The sequence below is a fragment of the Temnothorax longispinosus genome, chromosome 10, assembly GCF_030848805.1.
Source record: "Temnothorax longispinosus isolate EJ_2023e chromosome 10, Tlon_JGU_v1, whole genome shotgun sequence".
Taxonomy (NCBI): Eukaryota; Metazoa; Arthropoda; class Insecta; order Hymenoptera; family Formicidae; genus Temnothorax; species Temnothorax longispinosus.
Window position 1 is genome coordinate 3,236,190 of NC_092367.1, and position 18,994 is coordinate 3,255,183.

General features: G+C 33.2%; 2 protein-coding genes across 8 annotated transcripts in view; one reads left to right on the forward strand and one right to left on the reverse strand.

Annotated features, from left to right (window-relative positions):
• Window positions 1-767: 767 nt before the first annotated feature.
• Window positions 768-18,994, forward strand: part of LOC139820212 (glutamate receptor ionotropic, kainate 2) — a 407,847-nt gene continuing 389,620 nt past the window's right edge. For 2 of the 4 annotated variants that reach the window (XM_071790343.1, XM_071790345.1), the window contains exons 1-2: window positions 774-2,827; window positions 2,968-3,019. The gene's annotated coding sequence lies outside the window, so the exon portion shown is untranslated. Of the gene's footprint in view, window positions 2,828-2,967; window positions 3,020-18,994 lie in introns of all 4 variants that reach the window. The other 2 variants (XM_071790344.1, XM_071790339.1) reach the window with 2 other exon arrangements.
• On the reverse strand, window positions 4,013-17,744 carry LOC139820215 (sialin). Of its 4 annotated transcripts, none has more exons than XM_071790357.1 (12): window positions 17,437-17,744; window positions 11,719-11,820; window positions 11,334-11,392; window positions 10,948-11,156; window positions 9,849-10,085; window positions 9,553-9,637; window positions 7,888-8,111; window positions 7,642-7,791; window positions 7,428-7,560; window positions 7,202-7,357; window positions 7,036-7,121; window positions 4,013-6,959 (listed from the first exon to the last, which is right to left on the reverse strand). In XM_071790357.1, exons 2-12 carry the CDS (start codon window positions 11,733-11,735, stop codon window positions 6,780-6,782), a joined length of 1,536 nt encoding a protein of 511 aa, XP_071646458.1. In that variant the 5' UTR covers window positions 11,736-11,820; window positions 17,437-17,744; the 3' UTR covers window positions 4,013-6,779. The 4 variants fall into 4 exon arrangements, with proteins under 4 accessions (XP_071646458.1, XP_071646459.1, XP_071646457.1 ...); XM_071790358.1 differs by lacking the exon at window positions 17,437-17,744 and adding an exon at window positions 16,815-17,401; XM_071790356.1 differs by lacking the exon at window positions 17,437-17,744 and adding an exon at window positions 14,363-14,520.

Genomic DNA, 18,994 nt, shown 5'->3' on the forward strand with positions numbered 1-18,994 from the left:
TAATAATCCTAAAATTGCTTTTTTCCCTCTCCGTTTTTTTTAAAAAGTGCATTTCTTCCCTTTTTAAAATATCTATAATCTTAAAATTACATTGCGTTGCACAATGTTGCCTTATTTTATTGGAATTAATATTTCAAATAAAGAGCGCGTACGCTTGATATATTTTTCAAATCTTCTTGATGCCAAATTCACTGTAAATTTAGTAGTATAATAATCCTTAAATCGCTTTTTTTTCCTTTCCGTTCTTACCAAAAAATGTATTTCTTTTCCTATTTAAATAAATATTTGTCTCAAAATTGCATCGCGTCATAATATACTATATCGGAATTAATATTTTACAAATAAATTTGAATGCATAATACATATAGAATTAAGATAGAAGCGTAATTTAAAAAATAAATATCAATTTTAATAATAATATATTTACTACATCTTCAAATGCTTTTAATCGAACAAGAAATTAATCTAGATGAAGCTCACGGTTCCACAAAGAACAAAGCGCAAAAGCTATACGAGTTATGTGAGTGTATGCGTTCATCGAAATTAGGTAAGGGAAAAATTATACGAAGTAATAAAATATTCGGCGTGCGTTTATTTCATATAGAGTAAAGATTTCAAAACAAATCGGTTGGCGCGCGGCCTTGATGTTTGTTTTCCCGCCGCGCACGACGTGGTGACGTGGTGACGCGGTGAGGTGTGAGGTGGGAGGGGGGGGGTGGGGGTGCGGCGCCGACTATCGGTTACCGCCATTTCAGCATTTGCGCGGCGAGGCTCGAGCGGACAGGTAACTGCGCGTGTCGCTCCGTGAGTCGTTATTTATCCCTCGAAACACTATTCACGATCGTTCGGCTATCGTAAATTCGCTACGAATATGCAATTCTCGAGTCGAATCGACACCTACGGCTAATCCACGAATAATCAGCACGCGTATCGAGGTGAGACATTTCGTGCGATTTAGTTCGTCAATCGAAAGTTATGGGAACGTTGAATCGCCATTTCGCGCCGACATTCATGGGCAATATAACCATCCCTTCGCGGAACGTAGATTATTACGCAGGCTCAAATATGTCTCGCGTTACGCGTGTATAATTGCGAGTTTCGCAGTTTTATTCGCGATCAGGCGATCGCGTCTGTTAAATTGATACGTGTAGCATCGCGCGTCTCTCGTCGCGATGATATCTCAGGTGCGTTCCCTTTTGAATTTGTCGGCCATTTACGAAACGTCGCAAGTGCGAGACAGATCGGCTTCAAAACGGGCGACGTGTCGCGACGTAGTTTATTTAGCCCTTATAGTCATTCCGACACTTTGATATTTCTCCGTCACGTAGCATGAATTTCACGTTCGTGCCGCGGTAACTCGGAGACTGGAATCCTGCACACTCGACACGATATCCCCCATATTAATATAGAATATATTAATAAGATTTTATATATATATATATATATATATAATCTTCAAATGCTTTTAATCGAGCAAAGAATTAATTTAATTGTTAAATGAAACTAAGTTTCACAAAGATTGAAGCGCGAAAATTGCGATGCGAGATACGCGAGTATGTAATCTGTTCATTGAAATTAAGTAAAAATAAGGGAAAAATGATACGAAGGAATCGAATATTCGGCGTGAGTTAATTTTGTATATGCGGAGTAAAGATTTGAAAATAAATCGTTGGCGCGCGGCCTTGGTGTTTGCTTTCTCGCCGCGCACGGCGCGCCACGTCGCCGCGGCGGCGACGGGGTGGGGTGAGAAGTGGGGGTGCGGCGCTACCGACCGAGTACCGTCGTCACTTGCGCGGCGAGGCTCGAGCGGATGGGTAAATGGCGCGCGTGCCGCTCCGTATGTATATTATTTCTCGAAACACTGTACGACTTGCGATCGTTCGCTACAAATATGCAATTCTCAAATCGAATCGACACTCACGGCGAATGATCAGCACGCGTATCGAGGTGAGGCATTTCGCGCGATTTGGTTCGTCGATCGAAAGTTATGGGAACGTTGAATCGGTATTTCGCGTCGACATTTATGGGCAATAACAATGACCATCTCTTCGCGGAACGTATAGATTACGCAGGCTCGAATATGTCTCGCGTTACGCGTGTAGAATTACGAATTTCGGTTATTTATTCGCCATCGACGATCGCGCCCGTTAAATTAGGCCTGTTTCTTTCAGCTGAACTTCTCATCGCGCGGTTCATCTTTCCTCTTTTTTTTTCACGTTGGAGGGAGAAAGAGAAAAGATAAACTGGGCAAGAAATTGACTCGCGTAGTGTCGCGCGCGTCAATGCGCGATGTCAGGTGCCTTCTCTTTTGAATTTGTCGGCCGTTCACGAAACGTTGCGAGTGCAACGGGATAGATCGGGCTTCGAAAGGGGCGATCGACGTGTCGTGACGTAGTTTAATTAGTTAAGCGGTCAATCCAACATTTTTTTATATTTTCTCGTTACGATAACGCATGAATTTGACGTTCGTGCCGCGCGAACTCGGAGGCTGAAATTCTACGCAGCTCCGACACTACTCCGGTAATTCCGTTAATCGTTAATTTGCGAGACGGGTCGCGAGCTGATGATAGTTTCGTACGATCCTACATTTTTCGCGTCATTTATCCGTAGTGATGCACCGAAGTACGCGTCGCGTCGTGTGTAATCGCCAATTCGGAATAAGTACCTCGCCGTGCAATTATCGTATTGTGTTAATTAATGCTCGAGTTCGTGATTAACTGTAATTTTCGGGAGTGCGTGAGAGTGAGTATCATGGACGTGAAACGAGAGGATCTGAGAGGAGGAGCAGGCCCGGGGAGGCAACAGGCGACAGCGGAGCAACCACGAGGTAATTTATAATTCGAATCATTACTCTACTCTTAAATCTAAGTTTATAATTATTTCGTTAAATTCGCGCAAAAGTTATTCTTGTAGAATATCAATTATTTTGGGCGGTTGTAATAATTTGGACAAATTTGTATTTTACAGATCGACATAGTGTTACAACGCAGTTACATCTCCGCTGCTGCGCATCGTATCGGTGAGTCAAGTTGTTTTTATTTCGATATATAAAGTGATGAAGAAATAGATGAATCAGGATGTTGCAAAAAAATATAGTAAATATGAAAATAAATAAATATGCACCTTATCTATTGCTTCAAAATGTATAGGCTGAGACGGATTAGGATTGAAAATATTTATCTTTGGAATATTTGAGATTATTCGTTGATTTATGGTGCGTACAAAAATGCACAATTATGAGATCATTAAATAGAGCTTGAAATATCATTTACTTACTCGTGTAAACTTCTATCTTCTACGACAAAATTAAATAATTAGAATTAGGTATATTAGTCGTTTAAAATTTATGGAACAATCTTGTGAATGCAAATAAAAATTAACTAATTATCAAATTTTTTTTTGTTTATGAGCTCATTTGTGCAATAACTAAACCTCGAACTAAACACTTTTGTCAAGTTGTTATCAGTTCGTCTGTTTTTTATGCAAAAAATGTCACGTCACGAATTGATATGTTAGCTATTAATATTTAGAGTTGATTCTCTAGCTTTAATCAGCTAGTAATAATGATAAATTCTGGAATTCACGCGACATAAGAAATCAATTAATTTTGATGTAGTATTTAATACAAAAAAGCTTACAGTAGTTAAAGAGATAGTTAAAATAATTATATAACTAACTCTCGAATAAGAATCTGTTTTATTTGCCATTCACGATTAGCAGATATTTTTTCTCTCATTTATCATTTACATAGAATTTATATTCATTTCCTAATAAAATAATCTTCGTATTATTTCATTGATAATTCAGGCTACACAGAATATTGAATATCATGAATCATTTTAGAGGAATTTATATCTATGTAAATTTAGAGAATTGAATGTACATATACATATATACACATATATGTAATGTGTAATATGATTATAAAATTTTAAAAATAAAAGGAAGAGACGGAAAAAATAAAAAGGAAAGAGACGGATATGGTTCTAAGCACGTAATAAAAACGCTGCGATTAATAAAACTATATGTTCATATATTTTGAATTAAATCGCGTATCTGCATTATTTAGTGTCTGTCATATTCTCTCGGTATTTAACATATTTTATCGCATACAGTACTATTTACTAGTATACAGTATACAAAATATGTACAGTAATACTATTGTTACTCTATTATATTTCTTGACGCTCCTGGTCCTTGGTTTTATAGAAAAATGATAAAATTTTATGAATTCTACATACTAATAATAATGATAAATTAATAGGAACAAAAAATTAATATATGTATATAATGCCAATAATAATATATTAATATATCTATTATTATTGACGTTATTTTATTACACATCAGTTGAAAATGCTTCTATAAACATGGTTTTTAAAATATATTTTATATAAGAAGATATTACATTTAGATGAGTGTATATATGACGTCTGAAATAAGAAATGAACTAAACGTATTAAAGAAAGTAAAAGAATAAATTCTCTTTATATTTTATACTAATTGTAAGATTATTTATTTATCGTACGTCATACTATAGTTTTTCTGAAATAATACATATTTATTTGACAAACTTTGTGTTAAAAGAAACAAGTGTAAAATAACGTAAAATATAAGTTTTTAAAATTATTCCATTACACGTCTCAAACGTTAATAAAAGTAGGTGCATTTTCTTCTATGTGTAAAGTTCAATTTCAGTACATGTGCTTTACATACGATAAAGATATCGTAACATGTACGCGTCGAGATATTACATAAAGACACAACCATATTAATGCATAAGTCTTATGTATTAACAAAAGTAAATACTTGTGTACTAATGTACGAGTACATATGTATAAGTGTTACCGACATATAAAATATCTTATTTACGAATAACGAGATAAAATTAGAATAATAAATCGAATTAATTTCAATAAAAATTATTTAAATATTAATGACATTCTCGCATTACTTATTAGAAACATGTGCATATGCATGTATCTTAGGCTACTAACGGAATCATTGCAATATTATATTTATAAATATAAAAATTTATAAAGGAATAAAATGTCCGGCAACATAACAATTTCTTATAACGTTTACAAAATAAATATATTTATTAATATTTGATCTCTAAATACGGAATTATAGGCTCTTGAAAATTTATTCGCATAATTCGATTTATATGACACTACATAGGCTGCGTTTCGATATTCACTGCCAGTACTGAAAATCTATATAGTGTATGTGACGTGAACTATAGATTTTTAGTACTGGCAGTGAATATCAAAATGCAGCTGCAATAAATATTCTCTCGCATTCAGCACGATATAGTGGCAAGTTTATAGTATTAATTTATAATCGTGAATTTTGACATATATGTTACGTATAAATCTATACTAATTTGTAAAATCTCTATTAGACGTAGAGATAAAGAGAGCTCTATTAGAATTTTATGAGCTTGAAAATCTATATGTACCATAAGGCACTGCAGATTATAAAAAGTAGGAACCAATAAAAGTACTCCAATTCTATGATTTTACTTAATTCTCTCTAATGCATGATGATTAAAATTATATTCTATTTTGAGAATTGTGTAAATAAAGTTGCTATGTTTTTAGTAGATGTATATTTTAAGTATCTCTCTAAACTTAATAAGTACTCTATTATTCTTGGATGTTTTAATTATATACCAGCATACATATATGTATACATATGCTGGTATATATGTTTAAACTCTTATGTATATAAAATTGTCATTGTTCTGAAGCGTACGTACATAATTAAAGAAAAACAAGTAACTATTTCATATTATTACGAAATCCACATCTTATGAATCATTCTTAACACTTTAAGTGCCATGTCATCTGGGTGACGCGTAAATTGCCGCAAAGACCCCGTCATCCATTTGTGAGTGACGGTCTTATTTACTCGATTAAGAATAATTTTACTAAATATTTAAGACATTAATGAAATATAAATTTTACTAAGACATTAAAGAGAGCAATAAATATTAAAATATTATATTAGATTTATTAAATTCAATGTCGAAGCTTGGCACTCAAAGTGTTAAGAAATCGTAAGTTAGCTTACAAATAAATTACTATACAATAACTTCAAAATAAAGAATTTAAGTATGTAACAAGCAAAATTGAAGAATATAGTACATTACTTGTCTTTAGAATGCAGGAATTCGTGAAATTTCACATTTAATTTATTTCATTCGAGTGATTAAAAATGTTACTTTCTTGAGATTGCTAATAACAAATTAAGAAAGGGGTTTATAATTTAAGTTCGAACAATAATATTACGCAAAAACAATTGCGTGTCGTCCGCGTTTAATATTTGGAAATAAAACGGCGCGTTTCCTAATTAGGATTGTGTGACAGCTTACAAACGCACGCTACTTAATATTAATTATTTCTTCAAACATTTGTGCACAATTCGTGTATATAGTATCTGTATATTGCGTACGATCTATATCAAAAACTGATTTAAACATTTTATCATGTACCTGAGGCAATCATTTCATAAAAATATCCTTCTTCACTATGATACATATTACCTTGATAACTATATAATTTCTCCCATATTAACAATCAGATCTATTTACAATAATAGAACGGTATTGAAAATAGGTATTTTTCATATATTCGTACATATATTCGACTACGTTTTGCGCGTTAAAAGACCTAAGTTTTAACATAAGGAATGACGATAGCGGGAAAATAAGAAACCGAAATAAAGGTACATTACGTTTGTTCTGACGGATTTTTTCGGCTCGAAACAAACTTGCTCTATTCCCGCGACGAATCTTTTAACGGGCGAGAGTCTTCTTGAACAGATTGAGGATACTTTTGATCGGGATAGTTCCATGCTTGTATGTCCGCCGTACCAAATATTTGATAGGCGATATACGTACTGCAAGATACACCTGCAGTAACCGCAAATACATTTCTCCACGAATCGAGAGATTGCTGTTGGGAACATTATGTTATTTTAGCTTTTTAATTAATAATAGGGAAAAATAAAAGGAGAAAATATAACGCTTACACTTTCTTGCGTGAGCAGACCAGCTGCTATAGGAGATAGGAAACTAGCGGTCATGTGAATCGTCTGCGCGAACGCTAGCACTGGCCCTGAAAATAAGATATTGATTTTTAAATATTGATATTCTTATAAGAAATAAGTATATTCACAAATTAATGAGCGCACTGACCAGCGAAATTGGGAGCGATGTCAACAATGTTAGCCATTGCGCCTGCATAGCCGGCTGTTATGAGAGTAACAGCTATGAACCATATGATTAAAACTAAGATAATATCACATCCTAAGTATCCAATTAAAACCACGAGTATTCCGGGAACCACTTGAGCTATAAGGAAAAAAAATAGATTTATTTTCCGAGTATTAGATAAGTTGAAGGAAACCGCCGCTGGACTTACAAAGTGCCGTAAATATTTTGCGCACAGTGATTAAAGTCATGATTTGCCGCGTGACTAGAAGATCCGCAACGTAACAGAATACAACGGAGCTTAAGTAGCTACAGATAAATGGTGCACCTGACAGGATACCATTCTAAACAAATTAAAAATTTGATTATTCTGTTAATCGTTACATTGAAAAAAATTCCAATAAGATTTTTCCTTGAATACATACTGCTTGTATACTGAATCCTAACACTGTCTTCATATACATCGGGCCGGGAATGATAAAGACATAATGTACCCATATTCTTCCGAAGGTTGTAATACCGATAGCCCATGCCGGCAAAGACGTGAGTATAGATTTCCAAGGAACGGGCAAATCCTTAAAAAAAAAATACAGTTATGTTAGTGTTTTTTCTTAAAAAAGATATTATTTAATAAATCAGAGAAGATACATAGTAGATACAAATCACTTTACCTCGTTCGCTCCGATAACTTGGTTTCTAACACATTCCTGAATGTAACGGAGTTCTGGCTTAGATATTCGGGGATGCGAGGCAGGAGTGTCGAAAGCGCAAAAATACCAAAAGATACACCAGACGAGACCGACAGTACCAGTCGTGTAGAATACAGTCCTCCATCCGAAATGGACGATGATGAACGCACACAACGGATAGGTCAATCCGATGCCGATGCTGAACCCTGAATATAGACAACCTAGATGTTAGGAATAGCTCACCCTACGATCCGGAACAAGCTGAAACATGATGCTTGTCGAATGGCCTTGATCTTGATTTGTTACGACTCATGCGTGGTGATGATCGCTCTTCAGTCGAGGTGTACGTATCTCACCCTGTAAAGCGATTCAAGTAAAGACTTAGTACGCAAGGACGATGATGAGGCATGATGAAGCTGTTAATAGTGGGACAATGAAACTTCTATGTCTGTAAATAATAAAAGTTTAAACTCGTTCTACCTGCAAAATAAGTGTCACTCTTCGTACGCAGAGATCGGTATCACAAAAAGTGCATTGTAATGAAGAAATTAAGTTATGTGTACGCGTATAAGTTAGGAAAAAAGTATAGATCTTTTCTCTCACATTAGCATTGCTTTTGTTGTTATGTTATATATACATAAAACGCACCCACATAAAAGTCATTTGTAGTTAATATTTCTAGTATCATAAAGTATTATCTTTACGAAGGCTAACTTTATTTAATAGGGAGTCAGTATACACTACTTAGACTACCTATAGTTCATGTCAGAATTTAAGATAAAATTTCATTTATAATTTCATATATCGTGTAAAATACGAAAAACATTTGAGGAACACATATGTGTATATAAAATATGTATCTAATTAAATTAACATAAAATTATATCTAAAATCTGAAATGAATTATAGATCGTTTAAAGCGGATTTAAGGATATAAACAGCATTCGAAGACACATTTTGTGCTAGCAGAAAGAAAGTCTAATAATTTAGATTAATAAGTAAACGAAAAAAAACGCGCAATATCGTAAATAAAACGAATAGATAAAACGAAACTTGTGGTCCGACTCTGGAAAAGTTTGAGTGAGAAAGATGATTAGATTTATTATTAATTCATACTGCAGACAAATGGATGTAGTCAAAAGATAGAATTTGTACATATAAGAAAGATAAGTAAAAAATATACATGTTCGACGAGCCCGGCTGATTCTACCAGCTGGAAGTATACTCGGCCTTTCTCATGCTGTTGAGCGGTTGCTGTTGAGTATACCCCTCGGTCCGGCGAATGCAACCTCGTGGAGATGAACTATTCGGGATCATTAACAAGTGATCAATTTTCGCGCAGATCGATGCGCAACATTTATAGAATTATTTTCATTTTAGCAAGAGAGTATTTTCTCTTGATCCGGAATTTTGACTGAAAGAATAATGTGTAGTTTCTCATTCGAACTTCCATATTCCACTCTGAAAGAAGCGTGCATTAGTATTCACGTGAACACAATCGAAAAGAATATGCGACTTTCACTTTACGGCGTTATACTTGCGACTGTAATATGAGCGTACGCGCATAGTTTTCGCCTAATTGAACGTAACGAAGTTTCACTGTAACACACGAAAATCTCCGTTAGCGGCCGGCATCTTATAACGTACCTTGGAAGGAAGACATGAAGCGTGAGCGTTCCACCGGTGGAATCCAGTGCCCGATTACGGCATACATCGCGGGCCACGTGAGTCCCTGTTTTCAAAAAAATAAAAAATCAAGATTAGCCATAAAAATCTGTTTTTGCTATCCCAAAGAATAGAAAAATTTAAACGATTTTTAAAAGATTGTTTTATCCTAAAGATTTAAAATGTCTTTTAGATGTCTTTACGATATTCTTTAGATATTTATTTTGTTTGAATATGACAGTAAAGTTTGCCATTTTATCCGATGATTAATAACTTACACTTGCAATGCCCTGTATACTACGCAATGCTATCATGGCCCCATAATGAATCTCCGCGGCAGTTGGCATAAGCAGACTGCAAACGGCAGTGACGGCTTGAGATCCGCCGAATATGGTTTTAGTGCCGAAGTACTGAGTAAGAACCCCGCCGAGCATTTGCGAAAGTATATAACACCAATAAAAAGAACTGAGAATAGCCGATTGAATAGCTGGGCTCCACTCGAATTCGCCAGCGTCCTGTACAAAAAAAAGACATGATATTATAGTGCAACGTATACATAAAAATTCTTCTAAAATTTGCTCGAATTGAGCAGATTAGCTTTTCACTGAAGTTAAAAATAGTTAAATTTATTTAGGTATTAATAGGTATTAATATTCAATTTTTTCAATCTTTTTACTGTCACTTATTAATTGTTTTCTTAAAAATATTATAGCCATAAAAGAAATAGTAAAAAAGGATCTACAGTTTTTGTGAAAAAATAAATGAGCGTTACTTTTAATTTACTAAAAAAATATCCGTTGTTTGCTGATTATTTTTTTATGTATAAAAATTTAAAAAAAAATTTTAAAGTCTCGTTAAAAGTTAATCTTATTTGCTTGACATATTTTATAGAATAGATGATGAAATTCATAATATTTATTAGCTTCTACAATATATCTAATTTTCTGTTGAATTTCTTCTCAGAACTTTGCTTTCTTATTTACTAAACTTTTTACGTACACTTTTTAAGTATTCCTTAAAGAAATTTTTTTTGCTCTTGACGACACGTGGAATACATTTATATTATATTTGTTATACAATACCCAAGTATCTATACTGCATTCGTATTCAAATAAATTGTTGATCCTGCTAGTCACTACAATGAAATATATTCCGATATTGTGACTAACAAATATTCTGCATATGCACGCATTTTAATGCAACTTGGTAAAAGAAGACTTTGTGAAAAGAGAAAAAATAATTTTTCTCTGACGCGTCAAAAGATTCTCTTTTCGTCGACAAAATAAATCATTACTATTTTGAAGCTCGTATGAAATGAATGATACATGAATAAAAAAGAAATTATGCGTTATGCAATATCGTAATATCCAAGCGTACCTCCGGCCTGGTTACAGTGGTGTTCTCCACGTGTGACGCATTCGATATTGTGTAACAGTGAGACGTTACCGCGGCGGTTTCATTGTTCGACGTTAACGGCAGCTTCGCCATGGCCACCATGGCGATATTAATGTCTGTTCTCATCATGAAAGACACGAGAAATCCGGAAAACGAAAGCATATACAGCACGACACGTGCTGGAACCATGTCTGCAATAAGAAAATCAATTCAATCTGATTAGTGATTATCAAGTATCGCGCAATATTGATCGTATCGACTTGCATTAGAAAGCGCATTTGGTTATTGGCGATTACCGTGACTTTGACTCCTTTCTTCTTTCTTTTTTTTAAGTAAAAACTTTTAAGTTATGCTACAAAAAAGATTACCTCCCAATTTTCGTAAGCTGCAAGGTGGCTGTTCCTTATACATATCAGATTCCTCATATCTGTAAGGAGTGTAAGGTAAAATTACTGCATGATATGCAATGTCGCAGTAAGACGAAACAGTTAGTGACAATAAATAGAATTTTTAATGATTATTTTTAGACTTTAATTATACTCAGACTTTAATATTTGCAAGTGAGATGAAAAAAGGTGATAATTAAAAATGCAATAAAAGAATTACAAGTTTCCTAAAATACACGATGGTATCAAACACTTATTTAAAATGATAAAAATAGAAAATATACTACGTAATGGATAAGCCGATAACGCTATTGCAGAGGGCTGTACGAACAAAAATAAGAATATTTATTTAAAACAGGTTCTTTACCTTTGAGATTCTTCCATTTCTTGCGTGGAGCTTTCGATTTTCGAACAGAGTACAAAAACGAATCTGTTGTACACGATGAAAACACAAAGATCACCTTGGAATCTGCAAAATAGAGAAAAATAATCTAATTTAATAATCATCACTTTATAAAAGTTAGTTTTTTAACTCTTACGCGACGTGACGTTTTAATTTTATCAGTTACTTTCACTTTATCAAGTATGAAATGGCGTCAATTAACTTGTATAAGATATTCGAACTATTGCATCAAGGTCATGATTTATGAGAACAGAATGAAATTCCAACGCGAAACTCATATCGACATTCTTGAAGTTCTTTGTGGAAGCCTCCGCAAAAATTTATTTATAAATATCCTGCTATTTCATTAAGAATACGGAAATCAATTTCATTATAGAAAATAATTATTTTTTATATACAGAGTTTTTTTATAATGAGTCTCTCTCTTTCAATTAATAAACGAGTTACAAATTGTGGTTTTGTATTTTACTAACAAAAAAATATATAGCAATAGTATAACTCCTATTGTTTAAAGATTTTTCATGTATACTTGTTACGTAAATGAATCTTTTGTATTTTGTAGAATAATAGATATAAATATGAAGAATTTTGTACTATTTATTTAAATTATTTTTTAAATTACAATATAATACAATTCCAACTATATATGTCATTTAATAAATTATCACATTTTTTCTCTGCAAAATAAGTTTCGTATTCTTCAAAATGACTAAAGAAAGGTGCTATTATTTTCGATGAGCGAATTAGATTAAATATAAAAAAAACCACTTAAAATATCATGATTCAATATATTTTTCAATTTTGTACAAGGAATTATAGTTAGTATATAGTATAATCGTAGATTTCAATTCTAATATCTGTGATATTTAAATACAATGTTTAGTTATTCTTTCTCGCGATTTGCATAAAGAAATAATTAAAGTTAAACGAGCAATCGTACAAAACCAATGATACTTCCGCAAAAAAATTGTCGAGACTGTCATTTATGCACAAAAAATGCGGAATTGATTAAAGACAAAGCTTGACATTGAAGGTAAATGATGATCATGCAAAAATAATTTTACGTAATAATAAAAATAATATTATCGAATTAGAAACATAAAACATAAAAAAAATAATCTTTAAAAATGGATAGCGTATACGAAATGTGCATTAAAATTAAAACTATATAAACTTAATTTTTATTAACACAAAATACGAGATTAATTATTTTATTTCGAGACAATGCAATGATTATAAAGCAAGATTAATTTGATAGAATACGCAATAAAGAAAAATATTGCAACACACACTTACGCACACATACACAGAATATTTTTCTTTTAATTTATCATATCAAGTATGTTATTTAAGCAACAAAAAATAAAAGTTATAAAAACGAATTAAGTATATAAGCATAAATTTATTGTTAACAAAAATTCGTGCGGGTAATTATTAAAACAATTACAAAAATTCGTAGAATAATTTTACGATGTATGCAGATAAAATTCATTCTATGTTTCGTTATATAACTTTATGTAAATTCTTTAAAGATCAGATTGAATGTGTAATCGTATTAATAGAAAAATTTCAAACTAGATCTTAAGGTACTGTTACGGTTATCTTTCACTTTATTTGCATCTAGTGTTTCAACGTAAAATGTAAAATATCAGATAATTCACTGAATAAATAACACTATATTACATTCAGAGAGCCACACATGATGATGTGAATATGCCTAAAATTGAAATGTCTAACTATGAATTAAATTTTTTTGCTTTGAAAAAAAAAGCATCGTTGGAAACTGTCTACGGTCCGTATTCATAGTCCATTCTTATTTCAAGACCGTCTTAAATAATGTCTTGATGCTAAAAATTCTGTGCTAAAAAAGATGTCTTAAGATGCTATAAATCTATATGATTATACTACTAACTATAATTCATTGTACAAATAATGTCTTAAGATGATTTTGTGTTCACATAACTTCTCAAGATTGTACTTAAGACGGTCTTAAATATAAAATCCGACTATGAATACCACTCTACGTTTGTTAAGTTCAACAGAACCTCTTGCAAATATTATATTAACGCTATCTTCATTTTTTTCTTAAGAAATGGAACGATCTCGAGATATAAGTGAGACATTTTATAAAATTTAAAAATTGATATAATACACTTAAGCTTTTGAATGAAGGATTTACATTATCAATACGATGTTCAGAAATATATTGTAATTACAATATCTTCTGTCTTTTGCCGAAAAAATTTTCAATAGTAAGTTAGTCAATCAATATAATTAATTTGATTTTCAAAGTCCATACAATACGTCATTATCTTCAATATCAAAGAGTCATGTCAAGAAGGCGATTTCGATGTTGAAATGGTATTGATGGTAACTTAGTTCGATGAATGTGATTTGTTAGCAAATGGCGAATAAAAAAATTCGTAACATTAGCATTTTACTCGTTTTCCGAAAGTCATGTTGAATGCAGAATAACCCCGATGCGTCACACTGATATATATATATATATATAACAGCGAATTATAACAAATTTTAAGTGCGTTTGTGATAAATATAAAATTGTCGCGTCAACATTGCTATCGATGAGTCCGCTCGAGATATCACTTACGTCAAAGATAAGTATAGAAATGGGCAGAAGGACGCGATTACAACTTTACGAAATTTAACAGACGCGACTCGAAACGTGTAGCGCGAATGGAAGAAATCGCGATACGATCAACATGATTGTAGGCGGAACGAAGTGTCGACACTGAAAGGCAACCGGACCACGAGGCGTTGACTATCTTCATTGACCCCACCATTGCGCCGGTTTTCGATCGTGTTCTTGGTATAGTGCGAGACGAGTATGTGGAATATTGTATTATTCCTCTCAGGTAGTACGTCATGCGAATGTGAAGTTTTTTAGTAGTTGGTTATTGACGGTCATGTACTAAATTCAAAGTTTAAAATGAATGACTTATCAAATACGTTCCTTATATAAGGAAAAACATGAGGAGTGAATTATACTTATTGTTAGGCTGAAAAAATGGAAATAAAAACAATATCTGCATAATTAGCTAAAGTCAAAAAAATAGTTATGAAGAAACGATATTCGTTTTTGTAATAAAAAATTATTATAGCTATATCTTGTTATGGAAGCATTAATTGCACTTGAATATTTTTCCGATAATTTCGATATAATGCGATAAATAAGTATATACGATAAAAAGGTAATTATTACGTAATTGCTGATTACGTAACTACGGATTTATCATATTTCTATCGTGATGGAGTGAGGTAGATATAATTAAGAAATAATTGGTGCACATTTAAGAGAATAACTTTGAAATGATGATTTTATATAAGAATTTTACAAAAACGCTAAATGAACACGAGAATTTAAAAATGCGTTACATCAATAATAAAATTAATTGAATGTATCATTAACAGTAGATCTAACTCGTGCGTGATCCTGATAAGATGATGATCATAGATAAAGTACTAAAACTGATTCGGAAAAAAATGTATTGGCAAAAATGATATTCTCTCTCTCTCTCTCTCTTAGTTCAAGGAAAAAACATTTTTTTTTATTACCAAGTTCTTTCACGTGAGTCATAAGAATTTGCCATTATATTTCCAGTATGTAGTACGTGTATAAAGTTGTCGATACAAAGTACATTATCATACATACTTATCATAAATTATTTTACTGTTGGAACATTCTGAGTATATTCTGCAGTGAAACAGAGACCGTTCTTTGATCGATAGTTCGTGTTGTATTATAACGAAGCAAATGATAACGTTTAATGCTTATTTTTTACTTGACCTCACAAGTTTCAATGGTCTCTTAGCGTACGGATTATTCTTCCGATAATGATGAGTTAGTCAAATATGTACAATGACATAATTTTGCGTAATAGTTCAAATCGATCGAGCCGAAGACTTCATAATGAAGAACTGACATTTTCTTCGACTTATCAATTGTCTTAATGAAGAAATTTCATCGCCACAATATTGGGATTAATTATCTGATAGCGTCTCATAGTTAACCTTATTACACGATCGAGGCAGGGCAGGTCATGCAATTCGACCAATAGAGTTGTATTCCAAAAACAAACACAAAAGTGGCGTGCGTCATAACAACGTAACGTATTCGTTAAATATAATTTCGCTTCTAATTGTAAGAAACAAAACGTGTTTTCTATATTAACAAAATGTGATCTATTATCAATTTGTCAGATAAACGTATTACTTTGTATGCACAAGGTAAAAAAAAACGTTGACAGGAAAACGACAATAATGTGCCAAAGAAAATAATAAACAATGAATTTAATATATTTATTAAGAAAAAAAATTTGTGAATAGCAGCTGAAACGGACAGTGAATTTGTGAATTTGCGGTTTAATACATCTTACAATTATTACGTTTACGCGAGCGTTACTTCTGTAGTAACTTACAATAGTTCACTCGTTTACGCGGAGTAAATTATCGTAAGTTACTACAAAATCCCGTTTGCGTCAAGGAAAATTCCGTCTACGCGAAGGAATGATCGTAAGTTACTACAGAAGTAACGCTAGCGTAAACTTAGTAAATGGCTACAATTATGTCCAACAGGTATCACACACACACACACACACACACATACACAAGGCAAAACGACTTTTCTCTAGCTCTACAATTTTCTGATTACGTAACATGATTAAAAGAACGTGTCAATTACTGTGAGAATTGTTTTATTGACAAGGAAACCTTAAGAAGTCTCTATTTGATTTTGATTAGCTGCGGCTAAGAGACATGGATGGTTTCCTTTATATGTTTAGTAATGTGTAGCTTTTGAAAGTTGACTTTTTTATCATTGAGAATTTTATTATATAATATATACAACTGTTACCATTCGTGTAAATTATAATAGTGCATAGTGGTGTCAATTCCATACATCTGTCCCATCTGTTTCTATTTGTTAATATTGAAGGTGCAGTCCTTAATAAGAAAAATAGAATGCTATATTATACATTAAATTGTGCCAAGTTAGTGCCTAGATTTCTAGAAAATCTCTCCCAATTCAGTCTTACTGTCATTACCATTCGTTTGATGTAGTTGACTTATGACGACTCTGATAGTCGATCTCCAACGGTGATTCAAACTGCAATTGGCTTCTTCGTTGATGAATATTTTAAAGCAAGGTGGAAAGAGTCTTGTAAATCATGTTATTTATGATAATCAATTATTGAAGAAATTGCAATTCTTTTTACACATTAATTTTATACATCAAGTCATCTTCAACTCCTTGTTTCAATTTGTCCCACCCAAAGTAACAAAAAAATAGACAATTCCATCAGTTTTTACACATACGGTAGACACAGAAATAGGAAATGCTAAGTAACTTTATAATAACATATTTCCATGCATCGCTGAAGAAAAAACTGTTAGCCCCGTCATTACACGACGTTGGATAATACACCAAATGTGCTTAGGTAGGAACGGTAAATCGCGAAAAATCATGAAATTAGATAAATGTAGGTTTGAGAGCTACCGCCCGACAAAGTACTTCAATTGTAGATGTAGATTAAGGCCATTGCTCATTTGAGGTTAAACACGCCGACTCTCCCAACTTTGGAGAAACACGTGGTCCGTCGTGTCTGCTTTCGAGAGCAGCGAGTCACAAAGATCGTGCAAATCGAAGGGCAACCGATCGGAACTCACTTTAGTGGCGTTTCTGCGTCCAGCGGATGTCTCGTGTAACGTGGATGCTCTCTTGCGCGGCATTTTTATCCACGCGGCGGCACACGCGACAATATTGGCGTGTGTTCACTCACGTCGACGAGAGAAGCGCGTTGATTCACGATAAGCCGTGAGACTCGTGAGAGTGGAAGCGGCAAAGCGGCAAAGGCAGGCGTGGCGAGGAGACTGAGGAGAGGCGAATGAAGCGAACCGAACCGAAATGCGGAAACCGGTGGAACGCCGCACCAAATGCACGACCGCTGCCGACAGTGCCGACGCAATCATTACGTCGGCTTGCGTCGGCTCCTTTGATGACGATACTACCGTCGTGATCACGTGACTCATGAGCAAGCAATGTCCAAGGTCCAAGCGATCGATAGAGGCTCAATGCGCCGACGCGAATGTGCGATAACTGTTACGTGCAAAACGTAATGTAATGTTTTAAAGTGTTGATAAGATAGAAAAAAAAGTTCTAGATAGAAAAATCCTATCCTTTTGACCAACTTTGGCTACGGTCAACGTACGTGACGCTACAAATGCTTTGGAGCGTTCTTCTTCTCTTTCTTTCTTCATTGAAAGAAAAGAGAAGAGGAATGCTTCGAAGCATTTGTAGCGTCACATTGACCGTAGCCTTTGTTTGGCAACAATATAGGCAAGCAAAGTTAAAATAAAATAGTATATTGAGTCGAAGGGGCATTCGCTTTGCATTACAGGACAAGAACTCGTAAGAGACTCAGCTTAATCAGGCTCAATCGAGTAACAGAGTTCTTCTAAGATATAGTCATAGTCAAATAGTGTCCTAATATCAAAAGTAATGATTGATTTGATTTTTTGAAATGGAGTCAGTATTTGAGAAAGACGGCATCTGTTAGATAAGAATAAGTTCTATCACAGCTATTGAGCTATGTTGGACACAGGGAGAAGCTGCGGGGAGAAACACACTTTCCTTTTTATCTTTATGTACAAGATAGCAAAATAAAAAATCTGATATTATGTTAGGGACATAATACTATAAGGCACTATTTGTTAGAGAATCGTTTTACAGATGTTTTGAGAATTTTAAAAATCTAAAAATTCTGCAAGAGCAACTACTGCACGCAACATAATGCGCGTGAACAAACTAGATAGATATAATCCCGATGACTCACCTACGAGACTGCAATGTATCACGCCCTTATGCGTCACTATTAAATTAGTTTTTTACTAATGAATAACTGCAGCAATTTGTGTCTAATTTTTGCTAAAATGTATTTTATGAGATACTATATTAAGGAAGTAATTAAACTAAGAAAATCTGATATTTATTTTATATATTGTAATTTTTTTATCATAGTTTTCAATATTGGAATATCCTATATTTATTTTTACTACATATTTCAAGATGTAATATTAGAATCTTTTATTTAATTAGTTTGTGTGAGATCTTAAAATCTATTTATAATAAATCGTAATAATAAAACATAGTGTGCAAAAGTTTGTCATTAAAATTGAATAATATTCTAAGCAGTGCTTAGTTGATTCGTGAATAGAGAAACATCGG